Consider the following 26,534-nt stretch of genomic DNA (forward strand, 5'->3'; position numbering starts at 1 on the left):
AAGTCAATGAGATGTCCCCATGAGGATATGAATACACACACGTGTGTGTGTCTGTGTGTGCGTGTATCTGTGTGTGTGTATCTGTGTCTATGTGTTTGTCCGGGTTCCTCACAGTTGCCGGTTGAATTCTTGTTCTGACATCCCGACCTCTGTCTGATGCCCAGTTATTGATTATGATTTTCAAGGAAATGACGTCTGCAGCAGGAAGTGGCTCAGTTTCCCTTTCTGACAGTTCACCTGCTCCCCTGCAGAGGGCCTGGCTGATTTATTTGAACTCTGGGTTTAAAGGCCTCGAGAGCTTGAGAGAGGAGGTGAGGAGAAGTGCAGAGCGGTGCGCTGAGAAGTGGAACGACCTCACACTCGTCTCTGCTTAACAATGGGATGCTGCGTGTCCACCGTGCTGAAACTACAATATCCAGAAGATGGACTACAAAACGCAAATCTTCTGGAGGTCATATAAATGAGAGCAGCCTGTGAATGTATCGTGCACTACAGAGGCTGGAAGGAAGAGGAGCATTTGGGGTCAGAGTCACTGATGTCTGCAGAGAACAAACACAGGGTTCCTGCAGAGGCTCAGAGTCTGTTTGTCCCGACAGCTGTGAACAGCAACATTTTGGGCCTTATGCACATGTGTTTGTTTCACTCCCAGGAGGAGAGTATTTAAACGAGTTATGTAAATGTGACACAATTTACTGCATGAAGTCTAACGTGGACGTTAGAAGGGGTCAGCACAGAGACTACAAGCCCATTATCATCAATGGAGCTCCAGTGGAGAGGGTGCAGTCCTTCAAGTATCTTGGTGTCCACATCTCCTCAGACCTGACATGGGCTGCCCACATTCAGGTCCAGACCAAAAAGGCTAGGCAGCACCTGTATCACCTACGACAACTGAGGAAGTTCAGGGTCTCTCCAAAGATCCTCAGGATTTTCTATACAGGCGCTGTGGAGAGCATCCTCACACAGAACATGACATCGTGGTTTGGGAACAGCTGTGTGAAGGACCAAAAAGCTCTCCAGAGAGTGATCCGTACAGCAGAACGCTGCTGCAGGATTGCTCTCCCCCCGCTTCAGGACACCTACACCAGGAGATGCCGGACTAGAGCAGATACTGAAGGACCCGTCCCATCCTGGCAACAAACTGTTCCAACTTCTGCAATCTGGTAGAAGGTTCCGCATCTTCCGGGCAAGGACAGAGAGACTCAAGAGGAGCTTCTATCCCCAAGCCATCCGTGCCCTAAACACACACACCCGCCCTCTCACATCATCTATAATTGACTGAGTCAGGACTCTTCCAGACACTAAACCAAGGCACAATGTACATTTCAAATCCTTTAATTTTAAATATGTTTATATTGTCTATCCTGTAAAATAGTCAGATGTCTATTCATATTAATGTACAGAATTCACCTGCTTGCTGCTACTACTGCACATTCACCCAGTGTATATACTATATATACATAATGTTCTTCCTCTACCCCCCCCCCCCCCCCGCCCCCCCATTTTTGCGCATGTCGAGGAGCGTGTCAGGCTACATTTCACTGTGTGTTATACTTGTATAACTATGCATGTGACAAATAAAGAACCTTGAACCTTGAACCTTGAACGTGTTCTCCCTGCTGCTGGGACAGGAGGGAGGCTTTATCAGGACGGGCGTCCTAAAAAGCTTCATTCTGTTCCTCAGCAACACTGTTTGTGCAGGGTCAAAGGTCATCAAGAAACCAACCAATAGGTTTCAGTCAATTTTGGTGGCTCCACCCACCTGATAAAACCCCAGATCATCCAATCAGAGCTGGCTGAGGCAGCTGGACCACTGAGGAGATGCTGTACAGATGGTTCTGTTCTGTAGAACGTCATGTGACTAACATGTCACATGACGTTCTTCCCACTGAGTTCTCTCTTTCTTTCGAATGACATCATTGTGTGTGTCCATTCAGAACTCCATTTGAATATGAATCAGTGGTCGCTGGGCGGAAAACAGCCGACACAAAGACTCCTTCACTGTGCCCCCCCTTACTTCCTGAAACCAGCCGGCCTTCTTCATGAAGACCGTTTTCTTTTCTTCCCTGTTGAAAGACGCTCTGAGAGTCTAACGCTGCTGACAACGGGAGGAGGAGGAGGGGGAGCGGGGGTGCGCTCCGGCCTCCTTTCAAACAGCTCGGAGGTCTGGACTGAACCCAAACAGCCAGAGCTGATCCAGGACTCCTAAAAGGCCCGACTGTGGGAGAAAATGTGAAAGGAGCAGGACGAAGAGGAAGACGTGGTGGCGTCTCCCTGACTCCTCTTCGGCCTCCTCATCTTAGAGGAGATGCTCCTTTAATGAAAGTGTCTGTGGTGATTTGTGGGGTTGGTAATCAGTCTGAACCAAAAACCACGACCTTTTCCCAGGACCTCCTTCGTCCATCAGAGGAGGAGGAGGAGTCCCAGAGAGGGTAGGCACGCAGGGGAGCAGGAATGCTCACTGCACGTCCTCACAAAGTGAACCTGGACAGTCAACACATAAAGAGCTACCAGTACTACTACTATATACTGTATCATACACTGTATGACACCCAGCACTACACTACAGTACTGCAGTACTCTGTGCAGTACTACAGCTGCTGACTGAGCTTTAACTCAGTTTGACTCTGTCAATGATTCCTGCAGAGCCGCACCTGTGCAGCTGTGTGCAGGTATGATAATGACTAAATCGCCTATCTAGGGGCGATCGTGGCGATTGTGTGTTCGTCTTGTAATCGGAAGGTTGCTGGTTCGAGCCCCGGCTCGGACAGTCTCGGTCGTTGTGTCCTTGGGCAAGATACCTACCGCCTACTGGTGTTGGCCAGAGGGGACGATGGTGCGATATGGCAGCCTCGCCTCTGTCAGTCTGCCCCAGGGCAGCTGTAGCTACAACTGTAGCTGCCTCCACCAGTGTGTGAATGTGAGAGTGAATGAATAGTGGCATTGTAAAGCGCTTTGGGTGCCTTGAAAAGCGCTATATAAATCCAATCCATTATTATTATTATTATTATCTCCCTCCTGTAACCACGCCCACCCCTCGCTGAGCCTGGTATTGCCGGAGGTTTCTTCTTGTTAAAAGGAAGATTTTACTTCCCACTGTCACCAAATGCTTGCTTTACCTTAGAATATAAAGCACCATGTGGCCGGGGCCTTTCCACAGTTTAAACACACACAGTTAGTGGGGTTAGTTTAATCGATGATTTGGAATTATCCGTAGGTGTGAATGGCTGTCTGTGTTAGCCCTGCGTCAGACTGGCGACCTATCCAAGGTGTACCCTGCTTCTCAGCCTTTGGTAAGCCCCCCCATGCCCCACGACCCTGATAAGTGGAAAAGAATGGATGGATGAACCTGCACAGAAACAGCTGTGGAATCTCCTGGAAGCCCTCCCACAGGCAACGGTGCTTCATAGGGAAAAGTAAGAAAGTCAAATGGCAGATCATTCTGTTGGTGTCATTCTCATGTCTGAAGTCCTGCCATTAGTTAATGATTCAATCTTAAATATGTTGGGAGGGGGCTCCCAGGTACCTGCCAGGTACCGGGCGGTTTATAGGTGCCTGGATCCCTGGAACCCTGATTCCGGCTCGCACTGGGGTGGCCGTCCTCTGGCGAGTTCGGCTGCTCTCGCCACTGGTTGTCTGGGACTGCCACCACATCTGGAGCCTCCCTCCTTCTCCTGCTGGGATAGGCAGGTGGATATCGCAGAGATGTGTGGCTTCGGGTCTTCGGTACTCTTGGTGGCTGCGGATGGTCCGATTTTCCTGGGTCCATTTCTGTCTGCTTCTGGTCCTTGGGGGGATTATTGCAACTTCCCACCCTCATTATCAAGTACATTTTGTGACACACATACACACACAAACACACACACCACAAGAAGACTGCTGATGTCTGTCTTTGAGCTTTTAAACCTTCCTCTAAAGATGAGACTGAAGGCTGTGGATATGAAAGGGCTTCACTGAGTCAGCGTTCAGAGAGCCTGATGACAGAGAGCATCTGTGCACAGGTGAGTCACAGGTGCGTGCGCTTGTCCACAGTGTGGATCGAACCGAAGGAGAAGCAGAAGAAGCTCAAGCCAGCTCAGAACAGACCCCATGCAGACAGAGGAGGCTGTGATTCTATCACCGTGACCTTTGACCTTATGATCTGAGGTCAGTGTGACCTACGCAGTCTGAAGGTCTCCTAAAGGTCACATGACAGCGATGTTGTTTGTTCCCACCAATCAGAGTGGGCAGAGAGGTCCGCAGATTTCTGTCGTTCCAGAAATTCATCCGAAAACAAAATGCCAGTACAAGTACTGCATAAATCTCTGTTACACTGTGGTTCCCTGTAGTACCTCTCAGTACACTGAAGTAGTCTGTAGTACTCGTCAGTGCTCAGCTGACAATGTGGTGCTCTGATCATGTGATCAAAGTAAAGGGGAGAAACTGGAGTGACCTCCTGATGAAACCAGTGGACACACACACCTCGCCTGCGCTCACACACTCTCACTCTGTTGTTTGTCCGTCAGAGAAAACTTTCATTGTTCCACTCGTAACAGGTCGTCCAGGCTCTGGTCACGTGACCCTGTCAGCTGACCCCAGATGGGCTTGTTTGTCCACCCGACTGACCTCCACCAGCTGAAAGACGTCCTAAAACCAAAACGGTGACTTTTTGTCTGTTCAGACTCAGAGCCTTCAGCTCAGGCTGAGCAGCCTCCGTTTTATTATCCAGTTTTATGATATTTACACATATGCTTGGAGCAAAATCTGCGGAAATGTTTGGCTTCTATAAAATTTTGAGATTTTATCTGTGCTGTGTGTAATTTTGAGGAACTTTCTGGTATCGTTGTAACGTCGTAGAGCATCATATTAAAATAATGAAAATCTGTGCGGTAGCTCTCTCCTCTCATGTGATATATCACTCGATAAGATTTCTTAAACTTGTTCCCTGAGATGGTGGACAGAGCTGCAGATCCATGACAGCCTTACACAGTTAGCTAGCAGCTAATGACCAGGACACGTGTGCAGGTAATAAAGGACAGGTAATGTACAGGCACACACAGTGTAGGCTATTCACCTACTTACTGGTTTCTGTTGCCTCAGTCTGCGTCTCCCAGTTACTTTCTGTTTCTCACAACTCCTCACAGCTCAAGTGTCAAAACATGTAGGGGCTCTTTGCGAGCTGGTTCCCAACTCGTATCTGCAGTCAAGAGCGATCACTGGTTAATGGTCATCATGTGACAGATGCAAGAAAGATCCTTTAATTTAGCAGAACTGTGATTAAAAGTTAAATATTATTGTTGAGGAGCACAGGCAGGACGCCACACATACACAAAAAACCCTCAACAAAAGGGCACTTTGGGTCCACACCAGGAAAGGGCTGGGCAGGCAAGGAAAAAACTACTTTCAGTAATTGTTAACTCAGAGCTAGTAGAGCACAGGTGTCCAACTCCAGGCCTCGAGGGCCGGGATCCTGCAGGTTTTAGATGTGTTTATGATCCAACCCCTGAGGTAAGTGTACAGGTGAGCACGACGGTGAGGATGCCTTCATTACAGGAAGTAAACACCTCCTCACGGAGGTGACGGATCAACCCTTAAACTCTTCATGAGCTGCTCTGAGGAGCAGCTGCACCTGCTCCTCTTCATCACGCTTCTCCTCTTCATTTCCCTCCTGCTCTTCATCACCCAAAGCGATTTTCAGCCAAACTCACAAAGAAGAAAAGTTTTTGTTTTCCCCTCCTTTGTTCTTCTGTGAGTCCCAGGCTCTGGAGAGGAGGTGGGTGATGAAGAGGGAGAGGAAGAGGAGGAGGCGGACGAGACTCATTTCCATGTGAAAAAAACCATTAAAACCAATAAAACTATTTAGAGGGACACGTTCAAACGGAGCAGCTTTATTGATGGTGACGCCTGGGAACAAAATACCACACACACGTTAGTTAGTTAGTTATTTGGTTAGTTAGTTAGTTAGTTAGTTAGTTAGTTAGAGTTTTATTTTGAAGACCCCCGTGTGCGCGGAGCGGAGGCTCAGAGCCGCTGCTGGCAGACACACAGCGCTGTTCTGCGCGGAGCGGAGGGCGGAGAGCCGGGCAAAGCCGAAGCAGCTGGAGCGTTAAACCCGGACTCGGAGCCGAGCGTGCGGGACTCAAGGCGCCTCCGTGTCTGGAGCGGGTCTGGATTCATGCTGATGCCGTGCAGTCCGCTGCGGTCCGGATCCGTGTAGTTCGGCGGGTCGTGGTGGGGAGGATGGAGGGGAGGGAGAAGCCCAGACCCGGTCCGGATTACCTGATGCAACTCATGAACGACAAGAAGCTGATGAGCGGTCTGCCGAACTTCTGCGGAATCTTCCAGCACCTGGAGAGGCTCCTGGACGAAGGTGAGACCCGCACGCGCGCGAGAGGGTTTAAATCAAAGGAAAAGTTTACTGAAACCATCCTGATACTTTTTCTTTTAAAACTTCTACAAGTTAAAGTGCTGGCAGTACTACATGTACTGCAGTAAGTACTGTCAGAAAGTGTGCTATGTGTTTTCAGAGTAAAAGTACTGTCTGAAGCATACTCGAGTAACGTATCATACTTTAGTGATCATGGATTTTAATAACTGATCATCATTTATTGATTTCATTGATCAGAAAGATTAAAAAACAAATGGGTGAGCTGGCACGTTTAACCCCACCCACAATTTTCACTAATCAGTAGGAATCCAACTCAGTCACTTTACAGCCTCATTGCATTATTAGGGGCATGGCCTCTGTGACTGACAGGTGGATGGGACACAGGCGGCTCTTGTTGCTGTCTGCTAGCTTCTCCTGAACTGGACCTCGGCTGTGTTTGTGCTGTTGGAGCCTTCTGGGCTGCTGTGAGGTTATTGTGGTCATGTGACTGCTGACATTATGTGGCAGTGCTCCAGCGGACATCGAGGTGGAGGAATGAGAACATCTGGTTCAGTTTGTGTGCACACAGATGTTTTCTGCAGGTGTGAATGTTTGAATAAAGTTTCACAGTTTGAGAAGGACTGAAATACAAGAAGCTCATGGTCAGTGAGGGTCGATTGATCTGCAGACTGATGCAGCAGACGTCCACCTGTCTCACATTAGCTCACCTGTGTCTCTGTCAGGTGATCTGCTTTTCCATGAAGTTCATACTTCGAGCACGCTGAGGCTGGCCGGCTATCTGTAAGTTAGCCACACATGCCCAGATGAGCTTTGCTATCACTACACTGACACTCAGGTGTGCAGGATATAGACACGTCTGTACAGCACACGCCCTCCAAGAAGCTCTTTTTATACCCAGTCATGAGACTGACCTGCTGCCCGCTCACCTGATTGGCTGCTAAACACCAGGCTTTTTGGAGACAATTCAAATATATCTGATATTTATATTAAAACGGTGAAATGATTTCCTCAGTTTAAACACTTGATTTCTATAGATAATGAAATATGACTCAATATTCTGCTTACATTTACATTTTCTCAGCGAGTGAGCTTTTTTAGAGCCGGGTTGTAGATGCTAGGGTTAGACTGCATTTCACTAGATGGCCACAGGGGGTATTTACCTAATAAACACTTAATAACAGTTAGGTTCGTTTACAGTAGAGTCCTGTGAACTCGGACCAACATGGCCAACGTGTCAGGTGTGTTGTTTACCTGTGAGTTACTGATGTAGAAAGTGCGCTGTGATTGGACGGCTAGACCTGACGCTAGGGAGAATTGTGGCATGTGTCTGAACACTGCTTTTCCAACAGCACCTGAACACACCACAGTATGAAACCTTACTCCTCTTTATTTCTGTCCTCTGTGTGCGTCTCAATTACACTAAGTGCAGCTATTCATCATTTAATTGGTCTAATCAATTAATTCAAAAGCTCAGATGAAGTGTGTGTGTGTGTGTGTGTGTGTGTGTGTGTGTGTGTGTGTGTGTGTCAGTCAGAGAGAGAGAAGAAAATCAATTTACCCAGAATCCCCTCTGGCTGGCGTCCCTGCCGTAATAGCCTCAGACAGTAAAACCACTAGTACCAGTGTGTGTGTGTCTGTCTGACTTTGTGAGGACCAACATCCCATTTTAACCATTGTAGAGAGGACGTTCCTGCCTGTTAGGTCTCTGTGTTGACTCCTCAGTGTAAGATGATCCTTTGAAGACCTCTGTGATGGTTCACGTTGGAATCAGGGCGACAATGAGGGTGACGAAGAGACCATGTGAGGACATGGTGCTTATACGATAACCTTTCATGACTGGTGATCTCCTCCTCTGCGCCATGACTCGGGGCATTGACATTGAAGTGAAAGTTGTAGGCGGACTGAAAGCACGTTGGTTTATTTTGGAGGTGTGTCCTGAGCAGAGATGGGCAGTAACGCGTTACTGTAATCTGATTACTTTTCTCAAGTAACGAGTAAAGTAAGGGATTACTATTGCAAAAACGATAATTAGATTACTGTCACTTTCCCATAGGAACGCTGCGTTACTGCGTTACTAAAACCGTGATTTTTGTCTGTCTCATGACAGTGACGTAAGCGAGTGCGACGTCCGTGACAACAGCTGTGTGCAGATCAACAATGGATCACATATCGAGTGCAGAGAGAGTATGAGCGTGCAGCGTTTAAAGCGTGGAAGTACTGACCTTACTTTGAGTTTGATTCCATAAAAAGTGACAAAAACATTAGTGTCCGCTGTGCGTGGGAAGAAAACTTCTTTTTACAGCGAAAAAAACCCCTAAACTTCCAACAAGCACCGAGTAGCTACGACGTAATGGGAAACTCAGAGAAACTCGCGGATTCTTCCACTGACCGCGGCACACCTGCACCAGGGTAAACCTCCGCCTGCCCCACTCCTGCTTTACAGGTGAAAATAGAGCAACAGGACCGCTGAGTCTTTGACTTTATTTATTTTCTGCTGTGTTTTACTTGCATCTATTTGAAAGACTGAGTGTAAACACACAAAATATTTTATTTTATGTGCTGGAATGTGCAGAAAATAGGTTTAAATGTTAAACTAATTTATTCCAGTCAGAGAATGTTGCATATAATTAAATCTTTGCTTGATGCATAAAGTTAAAAGATTAAAACTAATAAAACAAGTTTTAAAAAGAGACTTTTCCATTTGATTACATTTTGTATGATGGATTATGCAGAAAAAGTAGAATTGGGCTGAAAGATCTATCGCTTTTTCACCTCTTCAGGTTGTAAATCGTGTTTTTAAAAAGTAACTAAGTAACTAAGTAATTAATTACTTTTGAAAATAAGTAATCAGTAAAGTAAGAGGGTTACTTTTGGGGGGAAGTAATCAGTAATTAGTTACTGATTACTTTTTTCAAGTAACTTGACCAACACTGGTCCTGAGGGCGGGTTGCCTGCTCCCATGTTGCTGGTTATTGTGGCCGTGATGCTGCAGGAGCTGCAGACTGTGAGGAGCTCACTTGATGTGATGGAAAGTCTCTGATGCTAACCAGCAGGTTAGTGTGTTTCTAACCTGCTGAGGAGATGCTCAGGTGTTTCCTACCTGTGCAGCTGCTTGTTTCCTGTTTCCTGCTCACAGACGTCTGCTGCAAACAGCCGTCTGACATGAGGATGAACTCAGAACTCAGAGTTGCATGTTCGTGTGTGTGTGTGTGTGTGTGTGCGCGCGCATGTGTGTGTGTGTGTGCGTGTGTGTGCGCACTCCTAGCTCCTGATTGGCTGATGGTGAGGGCTGTTTTGTTGCTCTGAATCACCACACAGACAGCTTCATAAAGTCTCCCAGCATGCATTGCGAGGGAGAAATAAATCTTACCGGGGTGGTGGTCAGTATAAGATGTGCGATCATCATGGAAACAGTTACCTGGGATACTGCAACTTCCTGTGAAAGCTGCACTGGTTTCACGTCCCTACTTGCTGCTGTTTCAAGACAGAAACAAAGAGCTGAGCTGCAGCTTAAACACACTTTCAATGCCACATGTTAAACCAACATGCTAAAAACATGCACATGAAAGAATACAGAAGCAACACAGGAGTCCTGAGGAACCCCACAGCTAGCTGCTATAACACAGAGTTTTTAGCTGGTTTCTAACTACAGACCTCTCCAAAGGTCTGCTGGCCTAAGTCTTCGTCTGCAGGGTGATGTCAAATGATTGTTGTCACATGTTGTTTTGCTTTTTTGCTTTATTTTGTAACCAGACATGTCCCAGTGTTAAACATTTGCAGGACCAAATCTGTCAAAGTTATCACAGTGATAAAGCTGCGGCTCTGTAAAGGAGAAAGGACCGAGAACACCAACCGTTATAACTGCAGTAAAGGTGGATGGTGGTCTCCACAGAGGGGGGACCCATCAGCAATCAGCCGCCTGTAACACAGTCTTCAGACCTCCTCTCAGGTGGTTCGACACCAACTCACAGCTTGACCCATAACTCACATGATTACAGGGTGGGTCAGCAACTGTGAGGATGACCCCCGAGAGGACAAGCCTACCAGAGGACAAAGACCCGAGACACCACATCGTTCTGTCCAGTGAAACATTTGCAAGAACCTCCAAATGCCTTAAACTTAAGAACTTAAGGAGTTGCAGGACCTAGAAGACTAAGAAACCACACAGGTTAAAGTGTTCTCTTCAGTTGAGCTTGATCTGTGAAACATGAACATTATTACACTCAGCTGTTCACTGATCAGGCTCAACATGAAGGGAAAGCTGACCGATGTTTGCAGGTCAGGTTATCGTCTGGCTGCTTCAAGGTTCAAACTCCACGAGGAGAGCAGCAGTCACACACATCATCAGTTCCACCTTCATCATCCATCACATCCATCTCACCTGCAGATACAAGAAGCTAAAGAGGACACGGGAATGACAGATCATGGAATCAGGTGAGAACATCATCGTCACCTCAGGTTTCAGAGGTTCGCACGGTGATGTTTGGAAAAATATGAACACGACCTTTAAATCAGTTACAAATATAAAACCTGAATGTCTGATCAGATTTACTCCAAACACAAAGAAAAGGTGAGCAGCAAAACAAAACGCAGAGAAACAGTGCCTCCAGCGCTGAAAACCTGAACATAAAGGACAAGTCTGAAGACGGCGCGCTCAAACATCGGTTTTCAGTTAAGTTTGATTCCAGCTGTTTGTTTCCCTCCGAGCTCCATCAGCTCCTCTTTACCTGCTGCAGGTGTTTTAGTGCTGATGGCCTGTGCGTCCCACTCACCTCTGCCACGAACGCCAAACAGAATCAGCTTCTGATTGGCCAGACCGCAGAACAGTTTTCCACTTCCTGCGTGTGTGTGTGTTTCAGAGATCAGCCGCGTGAGGAAGGACATGTACACGGACACGCTGAACGGATCGGAGAAGAGCAGCGAGCTGCCGGACGCTGTCGGCCCAACGGTGCAGCTGCAGGAGAAACTCTACGTCCCCGTGAAGGAGCATCCCGACGTATGTCTGTGTGTGTGGATCATCGTGATGCACCAATAATAATTCATTTCCTGTGTTTCCATCAGTGTTGCTCTGTTTCAAAGTTTTACGACTCAGTAGATTCATTCTAACTATTTATGGCTATTTCTGAAAGAGGATTGGCTGATTAGTGCTTAGGTTGTCATGGTAACAGGCTGACCTGTGTGTGTATGTCAGTTTAACTTTGTGGGGAGGATTCTGGGCCCTCGCGGTCTGACAGCGAAGCAGCTGGAGGCTGAAACTGGATGTAAGATCATGGTGAGAGGAAGAGGCTCTATGAGAGACAAGAAGAAGGTAACGTGCACATGCACACACAGCATGTCAGGTATTCATATCTTGTGGGGACATGTAATTAACACAATGCGTTCATTAGCCCCTAACCATGAAAAATGAATGCCTAACCTTGAGCCTAAGCCCTAGCTATCACCCTGACACTAAAAACACATTTAGTCTCAAACATGCCTTCAGACTTGTGGGGACCAGGATTTTGGTCCCCATAAGTGTAGTAAACTTCCAATTATTGCTACCCACAAAGATATGAATACACGCTCATACGCACGCACACAGAAGGCATAAGATGAAATTTTTCTTCTTATATTTCAAATATTTGATTTTCTTGGTTTAATCAAAGCAGTGACGTAAAAAGTGAAAATGCCTGACACTGAAACACAGTCAGAGGTCAGTCAGCAGATTTTCATTTAAAGAACAACACATATGAAAATACACATCTGGTGTAGATATGCAGGGATGATCCAGAGACAGAACACGTGAGCCTGAGCATCACTCAGATGTGTTTCAACATTTAAAACGAACGAAGAGCCTTCTCTTTGTTTGAGAAGCTAGAAGAGTGAGAACGTGCACGGCTGCTGAGGTATGACACATTTCCTTATCACAGAGAGTGTGTTCTTATGAATTTTATTCCAGATGTTAGGGTTAACTCTGCATTCTGCTTGTGTTTTATTGTGCATTTTCTGAAGGACTTTGTAACATTCGGTTTGATGTGTGCACAGAGGAGATCAGTCAGAATAGAACGTGTCAGTAGAATTAGGTCGCTCAGTGAAGTGACCGCTTATTGTTGTGAATCTGCAGGTTCTGAGTGCATCAACGAACGCTGAGCTGCGTCTTTCCTTTTACTTGAACTTCTATCCTATCACAGCGAACGTCCACTCAACCCGAAACAGATACCTGCAGAAGAACATGCAGGATCCAGCCTGAGCTCAGTGGACCAAACCAGTTTGAGCAGGGTCTTTCTTCATGCAGGTGCAGACTAATGTGGGATGGGCCTGATTGGAGAAATAGTTCATGTCCGAAACAGGAAGTATCTGTGGCTCCAACGAAGCCCGAAAATCTGTCGCTGTCTCAGATGGATGGTCTGTCCCTAAAACTGAGACTTTCACTGATTAGAGTTCAGTTTGAAAACTATAAAAATAAAGTCACACATCCTTCCAAAAAAGCTCTTAAACTCTTCTGTTGCTTGAACTTCAAACTGAAGCCAAAATCCCAGCTTGCATTCTGAACTTTATAAAGTTTCATTCTGCTTTGGCAGAAAGGACAGGACATTTTGGGTTAGGGTTAGGTCCTGTCAGACTGAAGAAAGACTTGTGACATGAATTTGTCTTTAGCTTGAGATTTTAAATACAACTCCGAACAGGATGTTGCTTCATGCACCCGTGTGTCAGAAAGTTTGTCTGCCAACTTTCAGGAAGAGCTGAGACTCTAAAATAAGAGCTGACGAGCTGCTTCCTGTGAAAGCTCTGAGTCTGCAGAAGCAGCCGAGTCACACGGTCTCCTCAGGATTAAGACTCTCTGAATGATTCACAGTGAAGAAACTATTTCAAACATTTCAGGTCAAACTGCTGAAAAAACATGCGTGTTTGTGTTTCTGCGTGTGTGACGCTGACAAGGTTAGCCACCTGCTACGCTAACAGAGGTACATGAGACAGGCGTAGCAACAGTTCAACACAAGCCAGATGGAGCTAGAGGAGAGGGAGGACAATGAATGAGGGGGGTGTTGGTTTTGCACTGATGTCGTGCTGAAACTCATACAGTTTTTGTTAAGACCACTCATCTGTGCAAGAAAACGATCGTCCAATCATCTGCCGATCCTCTGCTAACTCAGCAGACTTCCTGCTAACACGCTAACAGGCTGAACGCCAGCAGAAGATCGCAATATATAGCATGCTGTAGGTATTACAGGTACTGTGCTGCAGTGGTTTGTGTCATATCTATCTAACAGACTCAATTTGTTCGTATAAATGGAGAATCTACTTCACACACTGAGGTTAATTATGGAGTTCCACAGGGTTCAGTGCTAGGACCAATTCTGTTTACATTATACATGCTTCCCTTAGGCAGCATCATTAGAAGACATAGCATACATTTACACTGCTATGCAGATGACACCCAGCTCTATCTGTCCATGAAGCCATATAACACACACCAATTAGTTAAACTTTGACCAGGACATGTCCTTCAATGCAAATATTAAACAAATATGTGAGACTGCTTTCTTCCATTTGTGCAACATCTCTAAAGTTAGAAATATCCTGTCTCAGAGTGACGCTGAAAAACTAGTTCATGCATTTATTACTTCCAGGCTGGACGACTGTCATTCATTATTATCAGGAAGTCCTAAAAACTCCCTGTAAAGCCTTCAGTTAATCTCAGTTTTTTTTAACCTTATAATATAAATTACCTTGAGGTGACTGTTGTTGTGATCTGGTGGCTTACTTATAGTTCCTAGAGTATTTAAAAGTAGAATGGGACACAGAGCCTTTAGCTTTGAGGCCCCTCTTCTGAGGACTACAGACAGTGAATGTAAAAACAAACTGTAACTCCCTGGATGCATTTCACCAAAGTCAGTCAATTGTGAACACCAGACAGCATGTGAATATTTACTACTTGTCTCTGTCTTCACTCATGTCTCCACCTGCAGGAAGACCAGAACAGAGGGAAGCCAAACTGGGAGCACCTGAACGAGGACCTTCATGTCCTCATCATGGTGGAAGACGCCCAGAACCGAGCCGACATCAAACTCAAACGAGCTGTAGATGAAGTCACCAAGCTGCTCGTGCCTGCTGTGAGTCCCCTGACCTCTGACCTGTGTGTGTTTTTGTGAGGACAAAGGAAGTTCTACATATCCAGGCTTTCTTCAAGTTCGCTGGCTTGATGAACTCTAAAACTTGCTATTTATCAACTTTTTCTGTTAAGCCGGGATCTCTATTAGCGCCAGGTGCTCTGACCAGAGACATTAAAGGTCTATGATGATGATGAAACCTGTAAAGAGGTGAACCCCTCAGAGGTGGAGCAGCAGAAACTGGTTAATCTGCTGATTTGTGACAGAGAAGAATAAAGGTTTGAATGGCAGGAAGGATGTTGCTCTGAGCGCGCTCAGCGCTGCTGTTTGTTTCCTAGGTGACAGCTTCACATCACAGCTGTGAAACATGACAGCTTCCTGTCCCACAGCCTGATGAAGGGCACGTGAGATCAGATCAGAGGGAACGAATGTGATTGGTTGAAAAGGCGTTCATGTTTCATGATCACATGAAAGGTAAATGGCCTGTATTTGTATAGCGCTTTACTAGTCCCTAAGGACCCCATAGCGCTTTACACATCCAGTCATCCACCCATTCACACACACATTCACACACTGGTGATGGCAGCTACATTGCAGCCACAGCCACCCTGGGGCGCACTGACAGAGGTGAGGCTGCTGGACACTGGCGCCACCGGGCCCTCTGGCCACCACCAGTAGGCAACGGGTGAAGCGTCTTGCCCAAGGACACAACAACTGCGACTGTCCAAGCCGGGGCTCGAACCAGCAACCTTCTGATTACAAGGCGAACTCCCAACTCTTGAGCCACGATCGCCCCATGAACACGTGCACTTTCAGTCTGATCTGCTGGAGCTTCTTCATTCATTGCTTTCAGGAACATGCTGCACACAGAGAATCTCTCACTCTGAAAACATGCTGCATTAAAGAATCAGAGGAAACTCTGAGCCTCACCTGGTGATGCTCAGCATCAGTCACCATGGTGATTTGGCAGGTAAACGGACTCGGGTCGCTGACATCAACCTCACTTTGGGGTTTCAGCCCTTGGGCTTTAACCTTCATGTTCATGTTAGAATCACTTCTAGATTTAGGAGTGTGTGTGTCTGTGTGTGTTTGCGTGTGTGTGTGTGTGAGAGAGAGAGAGACAGGAAGTGCAGTGATTCTGCTGATCTTCACTTCCTCCACTCTCACTTCCTTGATTTGTGCAGAGGCAGGAAGAAAAAAAACTAGGAAGTGAGTCTGGGCACCTGATGATTCTCTTTGTGTGTGTGTGTGTGTGTGTGTGTGTGTGTGTGTGTGTGCGTGTGTGTGTGTGTGCGTGTTTTCTAACAGGAAGTTGGAGGGAGGCATTGAAGTTACTTTCATGTTGCAGAGACACAAAGTGGTTTAGAAGTCAGTTTGTAGTTGGACTGAAGAAAATGAAAGATGTTAACTGACGAGCTGATTGTCTAACGAGCTCGTGGCAAGTGTGTCGTGTGTGTTTGATGTTGTGTTGTGTTTCCTCTCAGGAATTGGTAGAAATAATCGCCGTTGTGTGGTGGACAGCAGCGCCCCATGTGGTCTGCACAGCCCTAAGCAGGCTGGTTACTGAGCGTGCTCATAGGATACTGTAACCATCATGAGTTCAAGTCATCTTAATGTGACAAAAGTTTATTTCTGGGACTTGAATGGTCTCTAGCATATCGAGACTATCTCTCCACACCGTTATATATTCCATATATACGGGGTACGAACCCCCTTGGTCGTGGGGCGTTGATAATTCTTTAAGACACTCCAGCTTGCCCGGCCACGCCCCACAGCTCACGTATAAAACAGCTGTGCAGACATGACATGACTGTTTGACGTGATTGTTTGATCTCCACTTGTGTCGTGTGTGTGAGTGACTTTTCTTCGAGAGTGCTGTGTGTGTGTGCATCCGTCAGGAGCCTCTTTCGGCAGCCTCCCTGGGTGCTAGCCTCTCCCCTGCCCTTTCCCTTAGCTTGGTCTCCCTTAGCTGGTTTCCCTCAGCCGTGGTTCCCCTTAGCTTGGTTCCCCTTTATCTTTCCCTCGGCCCCGGTTTCCCCTAGTTGGTCTCCTGTGGCCCGGTTCCTTTGCCGATCGAGCTGCCGTCTGTGTGTGTGGCATCTTGCCCGCCTTGCAGGCTTCACGGCACTGGGACTTCGCTGTGCTACAGCTGGCGAGTGAGCATTCTCCGGTCTGTTAGCCTGTCTGCCGTTGCCCATAGCTTGGGTGCAGCCAGCAAGACTCGGCTCGTTGCTCGGCTACAGTGGGAAGGATGTCAGATTTCCAAGCATACGCTTTCACCTGTCACCTGTCACCCACCTGTCCCTGGGCTGCCCCCTGCTGGTCCCCAGGCACAGTGTCGGGCAAAATGGGTCCCTTCAGCTCTTAATTAGAGCATGACGGGTGTGGGAACTAGCCTTTCCTGAGGTCCCATCTAGTAGAGCGAACCTCAAGGTTGATGATGTCATACAGCCACAGCGCCTCCTATCTCATGTGCCGCTGCTGCCTGATTGGTCTGGTTGCAGGCAGTGAGTGTGCTGCATCCCAGCATTTGTGGTCCCCTGCCCGCAGATGGTTGCTGCTATGCATGGTGGGAGTAGTTTGCCTTTGGCCCCTCCCCCAATAGCCCTGTCCCTGGTCTCTTTGGACGCCCCTTCGGGCCCTCCCTGGGCAGGGCAGCATGCCCTAACAGGGGCGTGAGGGTAACTGATGCCCTGCTGGCGGCCATTTCGTCGCTCCCTCTACAGGGATGGAGCTTGACACGTCAGCTGCAGGCAGGCTGGGGACATGGAGAGCCCTCCCCAATCTTGTGCCTCTTGGGCTAAAATGGAGATGATGGCTGCAGCGTTGCCTCCCATTGCCCCGCCTCTGTGAGGCCTGTGCCGGTGGAGGTTGATTCTCAGGAGGATGATGTTTATGACGCTTGACTCTGGTCAGACGACCAGGGTTACAGTGGGGCAAAAAAGTATTTAGTCAGCCACCGATTGTGCAAGTTCCCCCACTTAAAATGATGACAGAGGTCAGTAATTTGCACCAGAGGTACACTTCAACTGTGAGAGACAGAATGTGAAAAAAAATCCATGAATCCACATGGTAGGATTTGTAAAGAATTTATTGGTAAATCAGGGTGGAAAATAAGTATTTGGTCAATAACAAAAATACAACTCAATACTTTGTAACATAACCTTTGTTGGCAATAACAGAGGTCAAACGTTTACTATAGGTCTTTACCAGGTTTGCACACACAGTAGCTGGTATTTTGGCCCATTCCTCCATGCAGATCTTCTCGAGAGCAGTGATGTTTTGGGGCTGTCGCCGAGCAACACGGACTTTCAACTCCCGCCACAGATTTTCTATGGGGTTGAGGTCTGGAGACTGGCTAGGCCACTCCAGGACTTTCAAATGCTTCTTACGGAGCCACTCCTTTGTTGCCCGGGCGGTGTGTTTTGGATCATTGTCATGTTGGAAGACCCAGCCTCGTTTCATCTTCAAAGTTCTCACTGATGGAAGGAGGTTTTGGCTCAAAATCTCACGATACATGGCCCCATTCATTCTGTCCTTAACACGGATCAGTCGTCCTGTCCCCTTGGCAGAAAAACAGCCCTATAGCATGATGTTTCCACCCCCATGCTTCACAGTAGGTATGGTGTTCTTGGGATGCAACTCAGTATTCTTCTTCCTCCAAACACGACGAGTTGAGTTTATACCAAAAAGTTCTACTTTGGTTTCATCTGACCACATGACATTCTCCCAATCCTCTGCTGTATCATCCATGTGCTCTCTGGCAAACTTCAGACGGGCCTGGACATGCACTGGCTTCAGCAGCGGAACACGTCTGGCACTGCGGGATTTGATTCCCTGCCGTTGTAGTGTGTTACTGATGGTGACCTTTGTTACTTTGGTCCCAGCTCTCTGCAGGTCATTCACCAGGTCCCCCCGTGTGGTTCTGGGATCTTTGCTCACCGTTCTCATGATCATTTTGACCCCACGGGATGAGATCTTGCGTGGAGCCCCAGATCGAGGGAGATTATCAGTGGTCTTGTATGTCTTTCATTTTCTGATGATTGCTCCCACAGTTTATTTTTTCACACCAAGCTGCTTGCCTATTGTAGATTCACTCTTCCCAGTCTGGTGCAGGTCTACAATACTTTTCCTGGTGTCCTTCGAAAGCTCTTTGGTCTTGGCCATGGCGGAGTTTGGAGTCTGACTGTTTGAGGCTGTGGACAGGTGTTTTTTATACAGATGATGAGTTCAAACAGGTGCCATTCATACAGGTAACGAGTGGGGGACAGAAAACCTTCTTACAGAAGACGTTACAGGTCTGTGAGAGCCAGAGATTTTCCTTGTTTGAGGTGACCAAATACTTATTTTCCACCCTGATTTACGAATAAATTCTTTACAAATCCTACCATGTGAATTCATGGATTTTTTTTTCACATTCTGTCTCTCACAGTTGAAGTGTACCTCTGGTGCAAATTACTGACCTCTGTCATCATTTTAAGTGGGGGAACTTGCACAATCGGTGGCTGACTAAATACTTTTTTGCCCCACTGTACCTGATGGGACTGCCTGTCTACCCTGTGGCCACCTCGCTGTGCTGAGGGGCCTATGCAGGGATGTGGAGATGGCCGTGTTCAGGTGAGGCGGGGAGGACTCGGAGCCTAGGTTCAGCTGTCCTCCAACCACCCTCCTTCTTCCTGAGATCCTTTGAGTTGGGCATAGTGGCCAGCTCCGCTGCAGGCATGGGCCAGCAGTTGACAATTCTCCAGCCTGCGGCGCTGGCTCGGTCTAGTGCGTTGCCCCTGTGTCACAGGTCACACGGCCATCAGGTGCCCGCTCAGTGAGCTGACACTTCCCGACTGTCCGCAGGTGTCTTGTCGGGCCCACTCTTGCTTCCCATCTGGAGCGTCGTCTGCATATCGCGGGTTTCTGTCATGGCGATAGCCAGCTGCCGTGCTCAAGTGGCTTGGTAGGCTGTGCTCTCCTGGAGTATTGCCCGTATTCGCTGGCTTACACGCCAGTTGGACCTCGCTGCGGCGAGTGAGAATTCTCCAGCCTAGTGTAGCCAGTTTTCTGTCTGGTGTGTTACCCGCAGTGCGCCGTTCACACAACCAGCGGGGCTCCTGTCATTGTCGAGCGGAGTGGCTTCTCAGCTCTGACTGCAGTGAGTCAGAGCCAGTCAGTAAGTGAGTAAGTGTTCTCCAGCCTGTAGGGCCGACTGTGCACAAGTAGCGAGTTCGCCCCTGCTACAACAGCACTTAGCAGACGCCCGGCCCTGGGGTGGACCTTCGGGTTGTGTTCCCCACTTGGGCTTCGGCTGGCTGGACCGCCAGCCCCCTCACCAGTCTGCTGACGGCGCAGGGTGGTGTTGCGGCTTGGGGACAGACCCTTTGGGTCACGTCCCTACTTCAGCCCTCTGCTTTCAGCGGCCGTGCTGACGCTGCGGGCTGTGTTCCCCTGGCACATTGCCCACGGTTCACCGGCTTACGCTCCAGCAGCACTGGCTCCCTGTCTGGCATTGCCCACTTCTTGCTGGGTTGTGTGTCCAGTAGGGTCCCCACTCAGTTGCTCGGTGAGCGGCGCTTCCTCTCCTCACTGTGCTCCTAGGATTCCGGGTTCAGGCCCTGTGCACCCCAGGATCCAGCTGGAGATCATGTGGAGAGCGTGCACACAGGCTCATTGTAGCTGACTGCCTGTGCTTTCTGGCCTGCTAACCATGTGCCGCGGGTTTACATGCTTGTCAGACCTCGCTGTGTCTGACACGGCCTGTGAGTGAAAGCTCTCCAGCCTGCTGACTCCCTATCTGGTGCATTGCCTTTGTGTCATGGGCTTACACGGCCAGCACGGACCCGCTCAGTGAGCTGGGACTTTATGACTGACCTCGAGTGTCTTGTTCGAGTTTACTCTTGAGGTTCATCTGTCTGCGGACAGCACGTGGTGACGGTGCTGGGGGTGGACCTTCGGGTCATCGCCTTGCTCAGCCCTCCACTTCAGCAGGCTAGGCTACCAGGCTATGGCTGGGGTGACTGGAATCCTTGATGATCCTCCCCGCTTTCCTCAGGCACCGCTTCCTGTAGATGTCTTGGAGGGAGGGAAGCTCACCTCCAATTATCCGTTCAGAGCACCGCACTACTCGCTGGAGAGCTTTGCAGTTGTAGGCGGTGCTGTTGCCATACCAGGTGGTGATGCATCCAGTGAGGATGCTCTCAATGGCACAGTGATAGAAGGTCCTGAGGATGCGGGGGCTCATGCCGAATCTTTTCAGTCTCCTGAGAAAGAAGAGGCGCTGCTGCGCCTTCTTCACTGTTTTGTTTGTGTGTACTGACCACGTAAGATCCTCAGCTAGATGTACTCCAAGGAACCGGAAGCTGCTCACTCTCTCCACAGCAGCGCCGTTGATGGTGATGGGGGTGTGTACTTCTCTGCACCTCCGGAAGTCCACTATCAACTCCTTTGTCTTTGCGACGTTGAAGGTGAGATGGTTGTCTTGACACCAGTGGGTCAGGGCGCTGACCTCCTCCCTGTAAGCCGTCTCATCACCATTGGTGATAAGACCCACCACTGTAGTGTCGTCCACAAACTTAACAATGATGTTGGAGTTGTTAGTGGCCGTGCAGTCGTAGGTGTAGAGTGAGTACAGGAGAGGGCTCAGGTTACACAGTAACCGTACGATCTTTTATGATCATTTACTGATGTTTGGATATTTTACAGATTGTTTTATACAACATGAATCTTTCTGTAGTGGCTGATTTCAGATTCTTTTTAAATGTATTTTACAGTTTTTCATACTTTTTAATACATCTGATACTTTCAGGCTGAATGAAATTCTGTGTGAACTTAAGCTGCTGTGTGTGTCGGTTCTGCATGTTCTCACAGCACACGCGTGTCTGAAAGTCGTGTCTGTGTTTCAGGCAGAGGGCGAGGACAGTCTGAAGAAGATGCAGCTGATGGAGTTGGCCATCCTGAACGGGACGTACAGAGACGCCAGCATCAAAACCTGTAAGAGACAGACTGGCCAATCATACACAGTCATTTTAAACATGAATCATTTGTGCCAAATGTATTGGTTAAAATGAAAAATATGAAGCATGCAGTGTTTTAGATGCCATTCACACCGTTTGATTCAGATTTTCATTTTGTCTTTTTACAGCAAGCATACTAAAACTCCTCCCCTTTTTATAAACCCTCCCCTTTCCTGTTACCCATACCCAGCATCCCTCGCCTTTTCTTTCGCAGCATCTAGCGTCTCGCAACAGGCTTCTCGTGTCCTCTCAGGCCCCGCCCCCATACTGGCACCGCCCACTGCCCTGCGTACACCCGCCCCCACAGGCCCCACTCTCATGCCTCTGATTCGGCAGATCCAGACAGTGTTGCCCAATGGAACACCGGCACTGATGGCAGGGGTGGGGCCTGAGTCTGGCCTGATCTACACGACGCCTTACGATTACCCGTACACTCTGGCGGCACCAGCGTCCATCTTGGAGTACCCGCTGGACTCTGGGGGGATGTTGGGTAAGCCCGCCCCCCCCTGTTCCTGTGAATGCTCTCCCACCCCTCACCACCACACTCATGGCCAGTGGAGCCCTGCCCCTACACTGGTCCTCCGACATGCTTCCTGAGAGACAAAACAAACAAACGATCAAACAAACACACACACGGCCTTGTGCCTCCTGCTGGACGGATGAGGTCGTCATTGCTCCATCATTATCTGCCGTTTGATTGGCTGAAAATGTTTGAACTGACTTCTAGCACTGATGTCATGTGACCACAGCTTCCTGCATTGAAAACACCCTGTGAACTGAAAACACGCCTCCACTTGCAGATGCTTTCAGGTCGATGCAAACACGCCGATTTTTGGAGAGGAAGTAAAAGTTGATTCAAGTGATTTGAAAATTTGTAATCTTCAGGAAATAAAATTTCAGAGAAAAGTATTAGAAAGGTTTAAATATCAGAATAATGAGGACTTTGGTATTGTGAGAGGAAGAGCTAAATTTACACATCCAAGCATGAAATATTACTTTGGCCTTTATGAGCCACAGTGACCAATCAAAGTGAGGCACTCAAAGGGGTGTCACCTTTGTGATGATGTCTCAGTTCAGTCTCGTCCTGAAAGCCTCTCAGATCTCATCTGGAGTGAAATTGTCTCCCAGTGTGTGCCTTAATGCAAGTTTCTTATTGTTTTCATCACTGACCAACGATGATGTCATGACGTACCTGTTCTGTCACGATGGACAGGTCTGTCCCTGTCCTCCAAGGGCTGATGGGGCTAAACTTCTGCCTAGCCCCGCCCTTCTGGCTGCACGCCTACCTTTCCCACGCCACAGATTCACTTTGATCTGAAGCTATGTTTGTTACAGCCATAATGCAAACACACCTGAAAGGAAGGGTCAGAGCTTTAAAAATGAAATGATTGATAAAACCGTGCTTTAACCAAACACAGACACAGCTGTGGCCGATCAAAGTTTAGATTTTTTAAATTAAAATTTCAGGAATAACTCATCACACAGCCAGAACAAGCGTGGAGTCGTGTTTTATTTGGACTCAGTCTATAATTAAACAAAACTGCTTACAGCGCCCCCTGCTTCAGGCTGTGGACGCTTTATGTCAATGAACACAGAGTTAAACGTGATCCGAGAAAACCAGCCCAGCAAGAAACCAGTAAGAAAACAGGTGGCTTCTGGGAAACGCAGTCCTGATGTGTGACAGTGGCACAGCTGTTCACCTTTAGGCAGAACAGACAGCTCCGTGCTTTTGAAGACTTTACGGATCCTCTGAGGTTAATGAAAAATAATGGACTGTCTTTGAGTGAATTTTTTAACAAACCAACTTTGATCTGGGTTTCAGTTCAGGTCAGACTTTAAGTTAAGCTAGGGTAAGGCCTGTAAAGCTACAGATGTCTGTGGGTTTATTTTACGTTTTCTTCCATTTCATATGTTACTTTAAACATGTTACAGCGTGGATAGATGACAGAGCTAACAGTCCTATAGCTAAGTTAGGTGTGACTCTAGAGGAGACAGTAAACAGGAAGCTTTCAATTAAAGTTCTTGCTATGACGTTTGCTAACAAAACTTACGTCTGTGCAGATCTACGTCTGAAACATCAATGACTTTGCTCATGACGGATTTAATGCTGAACTTTGACCTCAGAGATGATTGGTGATGTGACCAAAGCCCTGGTGGTTACTGACAGGTTTATCAAGTATTCTGGGATCACTATGTGATTAAAACACGCCAACCAGGTGTTTTTGCTGACGGTCAGTGTAGAGCTAAAGTCTACGCTGTTGTTTCTCAAGACATAAATGTGAACATTTCTGATTTTCTCTCTCCAAAAAAGGGCAAAAGATCAAAAATAAATAATGATTTTTTTAAGTTGTATTATATTTCTTGAAATAACAAAAGTCTACATGGTAAAACATTGCTAAAATATTAGCAGCTGTTGACCAATCAGGCCACTAAATTAAATCAGCTAATCAGAGTCCCAGCTTCACTGTGAGGTCACTTCCTGTCAGAAATCAGAAACATGATTTTACTCTGTGAACTTGTAAAGATCAGAAACCTGTTGTCTGCCGGGGGTTTGGTACTAAAACAATCAAACTGTAATCTGTAGTTGGAAAGTAATCAATAGGTAACACTGACACAACTAATGAAACAAATCCGATGAAATTGCACAGAAACCTGGCGTAAACCCGACCGCCACATTAACCGAGTTCATGGTCCGAACACTCAGATGTGAACTTTTATTCACACTCGAGGATCTCTCACAGGATGTCACGTTTTCCTTTAAAACTCGGACTTTGGTTAAAGAGATGATCTGCAGGGTGAAAGGAGACGTACAGAAAGACTTTTACCTGAAAGAACCGAACTTAAAGGATCGTCCACATGCAGTACCACGAGGTGATCACGAGACCTTTCTCATCATGGTGTCTCCCTGGTGAAAACGGTTCGCTGTAAAACTCAACGCCGAGAGATGTTGTAGACTTCACACATCAGGCTGTGATGGCCTCTCGCCTTGCTTCTCTTCATCGCAAACACCGACAGGAACAGCTCGGCAAGCGTCTTCAGAGTGAGGGACGGGAGTCCACCCTTCTCTGGATCAAGAAAATGTGGTTTCATTTTGTTCTCATTTATACAAAGATCAGATCAGAACACAAACTTCCTCTTCCTAGAAGATTTAACAAGGAGGACTGTGGAGGTCCAGGAGACCTTCAGGAAGTGCTTGAGCCGACAGTGATTTTACACCTCTGACATTAATGCGTGTTTCATGTCGGAATTATTTTTCAGACTGGATGTAAACGCGGTCGGTTCAGGTATTCGCCAGCTCCAGCTGGCCAACACCAGCTCATCTAAAGAGTCCTTTATTGCTCAACCACTCAGTCTTGGTTGTTCGTTGAGATGTTGAAGGAGGAAATTGGCCCTAAAGTGGTTCAGGTAGTATGTACAGGTTGCAGCGTGGTGTTAAATGAACATATACCTTTCCTTTCATTCAGAAAAAATTGACCTTTCTGATCTGTTTAAGTTAAACATGAGGACGTTTGTGAGCGATTCCAAACTTTGAGAGTTAGCATTGGTCTGCAGCGGGTTGCATTCAGGTGTAACCAGTAAACCAGAGTGTTTGCTGGTGTCTGGCAGTGATGGTGGTGGTCAGGTGAGGGACAGATGTTCCTAATGAGATTTTAATCTGTATCTGTCTGATCTCTGGAACAGACCTCCTCCTCCTCCTCCTGTGTCAGTACAGCAGATGTTCAAACCTCAGAGAAGATTTGAAGAGAAAAATGTTCGACTTGATGAATGCATCTGACCATTTCAGACACTTTCGTGTCTTACTGTCTTTTTATTTCTATTATTTTAGTTTTATCGCAAAGAGAGAGTAGCTTTTATGTGTAAAAGTATACAAATATATATGTGAGATGTAAAGAGCAGAAGTGTTTATGAAATGTGAAACTTTGCAAAGAGATGCAATAGAAGTAAAAATCTGTAGCAGCTTTTTGAATTTATGATGAAGACAGGGCCTCCTGTTTAGGTGCATGTTTCTATGGATGCTCACGTGTTTCAGCACCACTAGCAAACCTGCTGTTAGGAAAATGTAGCATTGCTTCATGACTTTCATGTTTGTTCTAAACAGAAATGATTCATTTTAAAAAAGAAATAAAAGTTTTACAGAGTAAAAAATGACTCAGAATTTCTTTCATTTCTGCAGGAAGTGAACATCGTGAGTCTTCTCATATTAACCTGTAGCCTACTAAACCTGCTTTGGCTCTGCTTTAGCTCCTGCCTCATCTGGAAACCGGTCTTATTTCACTCAGACTGCTACAGCTCAGTTGGTCCACATCAGCAGAAATGCTCTCAGGCTTTGTATCAGAGCAGATTTGAGTCACTTTTCAAAATAATGCTTCTTTAGGTGATCTTGAACCTCAGTGAAGCTACTCACTTCATGCCTACCTTTTTCTGAATGGACAGTTTCAGGAAGCCTGCAGAGGGGCAGCGCCCACGGCTTTTGATGAGTCCACCTGTCATGTTTCTGGCTGTCTGAGAGTTTAGAGTGTCTGAAGCTGAGCTTTTACCTCTCAGAAACCTTTACCCCACCCTTATAATGGATTGAAGAAATAACCCTGACCCTATGAGTTAATTCAGCTAAAATTTAGTCAGGGTTAAATAATTTGAACAAACTCCATGTAGGGTTAGTTTCCCCAATAATCATGCAGAAAGTTAAAGTTGTGCTTCTTTAAATGAGACCTCAGGTGGTGAGACTAGGGGCCAGAATATCATCCAATCCGGTCCCACACAGGGACAGGGCTGTGTGCTCAGTTCGCCTCTTTTCACTCTTACCAACAGCACAGCTATCCACTCCTCAAACACGGTTCTCAAGTTTGCAAGCGACACCACAGTAGTGTCTCATGACAAACCATGTACAGAGAGGAGATCCCAGTGCTGTTTATTGAACAATCTGATTTGATTTGATTGATTAGCATTCAAATATCTCAGTGAATACAGAATAAAGATGTACCACAAAGCAAGAAAGCATGAGACAAGGCTAATCAAAAGGTCTTGGCTGAATCATTTTCTTATTACGCCAACCCTTTTAACGAAAGATCTTTTTGCATG

The 26,534-nt window shown here is 47.1% G+C and overlaps 1 protein-coding gene and 1 long non-coding RNA gene across 3 annotated transcripts in view; one reads left to right on the forward strand and one right to left on the reverse strand.

Moving 5' to 3' along the window:
* Positions 1–26,534, reverse strand: part of LOC145419591 (uncharacterized) — a 110,306-nt gene that overhangs the window by 36,347 nt on the left and 47,425 nt on the right. The gene's annotated exons all lie outside the window — the stretch shown is intronic.
* On the forward strand, positions 5,330–25,601 carry qkib (QKI, KH domain containing, RNA binding b). 2 transcript variants are annotated; one of them, XM_026190437.2, is made up of 6 exons: positions 5,330–6,346; positions 11,224–11,360; positions 11,556–11,672; positions 14,314–14,457; positions 21,345–21,432; positions 21,646–25,601. In XM_026190437.2, exons 1-6 carry the CDS (start codon positions 6,217–6,219, stop codon positions 22,050–22,052), a joined length of 1,023 nt encoding a protein of 340 aa, XP_026046222.1. In that variant the 5' UTR covers positions 5,330–6,216; the 3' UTR covers positions 22,053–25,601. The 2 variants fall into 2 exon arrangements, with proteins under 2 accessions (XP_026046222.1, XP_080143797.1); XM_080287671.1 differs by lacking the exon at positions 11,556–11,672.

Source organism: Astatotilapia calliptera, chromosome 13 (assembly GCF_964374335.1).
Source record: "Astatotilapia calliptera chromosome 13, fAstCal68.1, whole genome shotgun sequence".
NCBI classification, from domain to species: Eukaryota; Metazoa; Chordata; class Actinopteri; order Cichliformes; family Cichlidae; genus Astatotilapia; species Astatotilapia calliptera.